At 42.7% G+C, this 6125-nt stretch overlaps 1 protein-coding gene across 1 annotated transcript; it reads left to right on the forward strand.

Moving 5' to 3' along the window:
• The first annotated feature begins 450 nt into the window (after positions 1–450).
• Positions 451–3323, forward strand: LOC147418283 (uncharacterized). The gene has a single exon (XM_086506950.1). It carries the CDS (start codon positions 592–594, stop codon positions 2875–2877), a length of 2286 nt encoding a protein of 761 aa, XP_086363076.1. The 5' UTR covers positions 451–591; the 3' UTR covers positions 2878–3323.
• The last annotated feature ends 2802 nt before the right edge of the window (positions 3324–6125 follow it).

Below are 6125 nucleotides of genomic sequence, written 5' to 3' on the forward strand. Positions count from 1 at the left end.
ATAGTTCAAATTTTCTACAAAGGCAACCGATGCTCAAGATGGCATTATTTTAGGTATAAAGTTGAGGGTAGCAAAACCGAGGTGTATCTAGTAGTCCAAGGCGTTCTACTGGGGTGTCCAAGTGTTCTACTGGGGTGTCCATGGTAGCTTCTTCGTCGACTTGGTCTCACTATTGATGTCTACTATGAGTTGCAGAGAGGGTGTTAGAGTTTTGGCATCTCAAGTGAAGTGCCCAATGTGATCCCATTATTTCTTTTGGTTTTTAGGTATTAAGTTTACTTATTTGTCAAAGTCTGGGTAGGGCAATTTATTGAGGTTGCTATATAAGCAACCCCTTACCTCCATTGTATACACATTCAGTTATTCATTGCCAAGGTTGATTGGTTCCCGAGACACTGACTCTCTCTCTCTCTCTCTCTCTCTCTCTCTCTCTCTCTACTTTGACAGTCCTACCCCCGCCCGTGCGAATCTGCCCTAAGACGTGAAAAACTTTTCTTCTCTCTCCCCGGTCAGGTTGAGGCTGTTCTACAACCTAACAGGTAATGTAGCACAGTTGAGTATTCTTGATCCCTTGAGTCTTGCTCTGAGTTAATGGAGAGATCCCGCGCCATCGCTGAAGCTTCATCTTCACGAGAAGCTGCTGCTTACGATTACGCTTCTTTACCCGGGTATCGCTCTTCTTTCTCTTCCTACAATCAACAGGTTTCGTTGGACAGACAACCCATCACCAGCGATGGCCGTGGAGCTTACAACGCAGATCATCACAGTGAGTTAGAGAACAAGGTGCAGAGCAAGGAGACTCTGAGGTCTGCTGGCGATGGCATTTATGGAGAGTACTCCTACACCAGCTCATATGATGATATAAGCAGAAGATATGGATATGGGTCAGATGGAGGCTCAAACCTCAGTGAAGCTTACAAAGGCAGTACCTTTGGTGGAACATCAGTGTATCATCGTGACTCTTCTTACATGTCTTCTGCCTCCCCTCGAACATCCGGTTTCTCACAGGATCTTGGGTCAACATATGGAAGCAGACACCATTCTTATGCTGACGAGCAGTGGTTTCCTAATAGGTATGATTCTGATTTGGGTTCTCAAAAGAGTTTTCTTGACTCTAGAGGTAAACCTGATGCCATGTCATATGAGTCGTCATCTGTTGGTGGTCACGGCAACTTTGATTACAAACTCAGCTATCCACGAAAAGACTACAATGCGTGTCCTGAGCAGTCTAACAGCGGGTATTATGCTCTCACTGAAGGTAATATGTCAGGTGCAACGAGGGATGAAAAGAGTAGTTACTTGCCAGCAAGCAAGTACGAGACCACCCCCTCAGGATCTTATCTGCCTTCTGCTGGTGCATCATATGATTGGAAGAGTGCTGCTGGAATCCAAAGAGCGCCAGCGGAGCTTGGATGGAAGGGTTTCCACAGCTTATCAAGCTTCAGGCATGAGGAGAATATACATGATAGGGGAGAAAGTAGCTCAAGATTTATGGATGATGATGCTTATCCAGAATCAAGAGGATATAGCAAGCTTAGGACATGGAATGAGGCACTTGGCAGGCAAGCAGAGCTTGAATCAGGGCAGAAAGGATACACAGAGCCTGCTGCTAATGGGAGCAAGGTGGCCGATACCAAGGAAGCTTCGATACCTGTGCAGGGTGTCGGCCTGCCAAAACCTGCTAATGAAGTGAAGAAGCGGCAAAGTAGGTGGGGACCTGTGGAAGAGAACAAGAAAGATGGTGAAGATGGCATTGAAAAACCTAAGAAGAAAACTCGATGGTCTGCTGAGAAAAGTCCCGTGAAAGAGATCAATCTGCCCGACATAATGAAAGAGCTTCCTGCTGATAGTTCTGATATTGTGGCTTTGAAAGCTCGGCTAATTATTATCAATAAGATGCTTCAGTCTGGGCATATGCTTGATAATCTTAATACTGAACGTTCGCCTTCCCCTGAGCCAATCTTTGACAACTTTGGGTTCCGCATCAATACAAGAGAGCACAGGACGAGAGAGAAACTTAACAAGGAGAGGCAGAAGATTGTGGCAAAATTGACCAAGAATCAAACACCTTCAAAACCTGTCGATGAAAAACCGACCAAGGTGTCTGTCCATGGGAAACCGTCTAAGGTGTCTAAGAAGATCTACATTCCCGTCGATAAGTATCCAGACTACAATTTCATTGGTCTAATTATTGGTCCTCGTGGTAATACACAAAAGAAGATGGAGAAAGAATCAGGTGCCAGAATTTTCATCAGGGGTAAGGGCTCAGCGAAGGAAGGTGTATCATCGACTAATGCAAATGCACCACCTGATGATGACGATAACTTGCATGTGCTGGTTGAGGCTGATAGTGAGGATGCAATAAACAAGGCCTCTGAAATGGTGGAAAAGATACTGGTTCCTCTCAAAGATGGAAATAATGAACTAAAGAGAGCACAGCTTCGGGAGCTTGCATCCATGAATGGAACCCTCCGAGTAGGCAATGATGTTATCTGCCTTGAGTGTAAGCAGCCTGGGCATATCGCAAAGGACTGTGCCAATTTTATGAAGGGTGGTTCCAAGATGGGAGATAAACCTGCTTCACGTGTCGTGGATTCGTCGTCTAATGATGAAATCGACAACACACATCTTTATGTTGCAAACCTACCTGCATCTGTAGATGATGCTCAGCTTTTGGGCATGTTCTCACCTTTTGGCCGAATACTTTCTGGCAAGGTCATGACACATCCTACCACAGGAATCAGCAAGTGCTATGGTTCTGTCAAGTTTGTCGAGGCAGCTGATGCGGCACAGGCTACGGCCCTCATGAATGGGTATCAAGTGGATGGAAAAGTTTTAACAGTGAAGATCAAGATGAAGTCTGACCCTGCAAGTTGAAGGACGTGTTTTTTACCAGTTTCATCATTTATGTGCAAATGTGGAGGATCCATTAACTCAAGGTGGCCATTGGATTCATTTCGGGCAGCGTTAAGAAATCAGTTGGAATGCTGTGTTTATCATCCACATGTCCAGTATCTTCATTAGTGTTCCATTTTGAAGGCATCCAGGGGTCTTCTTTGATTTTGTGGTCGGTAGGACTCGGGCTTGTCAGATGTATGAATTGACATGAAATCAACATTAAATTAGGATGTAAAACACCAGTGGCCTTTTGAAGTGACCTTGGGAGGATGTACTCTGCTCTCTTTCAGTCCATTAATTGTGTGTGCAAGTGGTTCAATACATGGCTGTCTGTCAGGTTGATGCCTTGTGCCCGTAGTGGTGGATTTTTGTATTCAAACTGATGAGTTATGATTTTGAAAGAGGTGTGCTACTTAAATTTCTTATGGAGACGACTGCATGTTGCAATTTGAAGGTCCTTGATGAGTACACGTGTTCCTGCTTTGATAATTTTTCTGAGTGGTCAGCCTTGCCTTTGTCTGATATTCTGTGCTACTAATGGTGATGTTTCATCTTATAGCTGGAATTCATATAGAGGAAAACGAATGGTCAACATATCCATGATCAAACAGAATGCTGAGAATTCTCTGTAAGTCAATACCTGCTGCTGCATTTGGGCATGGCCGTTTCCATGTCAGTTCAAGCTCCTTTAACATGATGATGGGAACATGGGCATCGTCAACTTTGCACAAAAGGGTGATCTTATTATTTGTTAGAATAATTGTCTTTTATCAAATCGCAATTAATATATCTGGACTGAAGGATCTCTTTAAGATTGGCATCTCGTCAGAGGTGCCGTGTCATGGTCATTTCACCCTGTTTATCATGTTTAAAACATGGGTCCTACAGTGGCAAGGTGGGAACGGCTCCTGCTGCCACTTGTCAGGCATGCATGTTCAGGGGACTCTGGGACCAAAGGGCTGTAAAGAATATGGATAGGTGGAGAATCATGCCACAACCCGGTGTCTCATACATGCTCATTTTAGCATGGTAGTGCATGAGCTCTTTGCGACATGCTGTTGGCTATGTACAATTTGGCTGCGATCGAAGTTATTTCCAAGCAGTGTAGACTGTACTTGGAAACTCTCAAGCAATCGGGATACTGTTATTATGATGCTTGGTGTGCGGTACAACTACTTTTGCAGTCTCCCCCATCGAATGCAGTCCCCCACAAAGGGCCAAGAAAGTCACATGCTCTCATAAAAGTAAGAAATTTTGCTACCTGTAAGTTTCTGCAATTTTGGAGATTTGTTGACTGATATTTGTGAATGGAAGGTTCAAACCTTGAAAGTTACTAAGGTAACTTCATGATGGTGTCAAGATATAACTCATGTTGCAATAGAAAGTCGAAGGAAGATCAAACAATGCGCTCTTTATATGTCTGCCGTACCATCGAACTTCTTCGTTTTTACTTGCCCTCTCTCGAGTGTCTCCTGATGAGAATTTTTTGTACCTTATGAGTTTGATTCTTGGAAAAAAAGAGCTAGTAGTGTACTAGAACAATTGCCATAAAAAACTACTCTCTAAATGGCCTACGAGTTTAGAAGTAGACTTTGCCCTTAAGAGGGAGGATTTAAGAAATAGAGGCATACACACCACTTAGCACCTTCTGTAGGGGCAAGAGAATCAAATTGCTTAGTTCACAACCGCAAATCAAATTATTGTGGATGTCAATTGTGTATTGCATCGGGTGAATTGAGTTATCAAATCATTGTAAAGGTATCTCATTTTAGTTGATCTTTATAATCAGGTGATGTTCTTATACTTTTGAAGTCTTTAAAGCTTACGTTTTATGTTAGTATTGACTCAATTTGCTTGTTGAGTCTTTGATATCACTACTAGGTCACTTTGTTGCTAGGGACGCGTTTTAGCATCGCTAGAGATGTCACTATAGGAATGTCGCTTAAGCGATGTCCTTAGCGATGCTTTTGCATCGCCGAAGGGATTCCCACCATCGCTCAAGTGACGGTGATTTTTTTAATTTGCATGAGTTGCTTAAGCGACGTTATACCATGTTTTTATTTTGCACGTTGAGAGTTGAGAGCTCTAAGCTCTCCTATATATAAGCTGAGAAGGCTCTATCCATCTCTGTCTCTATATATATATACTTACACAAGGCTATATATATATATATATATATATATGTATGTATGTGTATTTATGTGTGCGTGTGTGTGTGTGTAAATATATACACACAAGGCTCTCTATGTTTGTATCTCTCTCTCTGTACTTACACAACTCTCCGTGTATGTGTGTGTACCTCCTACATGCACACGTAAATCATACTCAACAACAAGATTTGAAGCAAAAATTGCACACCTGGGAGCATTTGACATAAACTACAGTTCAAAAAATCCGATGAATTTACACAAAAACAAAATCAAAAGTATGAATTATCACGATATTGTTTTTTTTCTTGACACTACGCAAATAAACAAAAACAACTGAAACAAATTGAATATGGATGAATAAAGTTGACAATACCACACAAGTAGATTAGAACCGATTGAAGCAAATTGAATATGTAGGTAATCAATGTATACATACAATGTCAATGTGTGTGAATGATCAATCTATCTAAAATATAACAAAATACCACTATCCGCTATATATCAATATTGGAATCATTGTCCTGCTGTGTATGTGACAATGTGGCGCATGCCTCCTCCTCATCTATCTTGCTACCCTCCTCCTCTTTGTTGGAATTAGGGTTGCAGAGATACGTACACAGCTTGGAGAAGACGAAGGAAGCTCAAGGCACACAATAGAGAGTATGTTACTTAGTGTGCAATGGAAAGATTGGATAGCCTTAGAGTGATGGGCGTATATACAATGCACGGGGGGAAAAACCTCCTAAAGAGGGAAAAAATGCCCCGGCGGTCCTAGTGTGTTTACACACATCACTACCACATGTATATGGTAACAAATCCCCCCTGGAGTGATGCGGTGAATGAGAGCTGGCACATGAGTAAAGAGAAGTGCCATGCCCCGAGGACATGATCGGTCCACAAAGGGGAGTAAGCCCAAAGCTTTGCGGAAAGCTTTGAGCTTCTCACGAGACAATGCCTTTGTGAAAAGATCTGCAAGGTTGTTCTGTGTTGGCACATAAGCCAAGCTGATCTCTCCTGCTGAGAGCCTCCCGCTGACATAGTGGTAATGCACCTCAATGTGCTTTGTGCGAGCATGAA

Source organism: Adiantum capillus-veneris, chromosome 30, assembly GCF_014529385.1.
Source record: "Adiantum capillus-veneris isolate H3 chromosome 30, ASM1452938v2, whole genome shotgun sequence".
NCBI lineage: Eukaryota > Viridiplantae > Streptophyta > Polypodiopsida > Polypodiales > Pteridaceae > Adiantum > Adiantum capillus-veneris.

Excerpts from the sequence above, each read along its gene's own strand:
- LOC147418283 (XM_086506950.1), top strand. The coding sequence starts at position 592 with ATGGAGAGATCCCGCGCCATCGCTGAAGCTTCATCTTCACGAGAAGCT.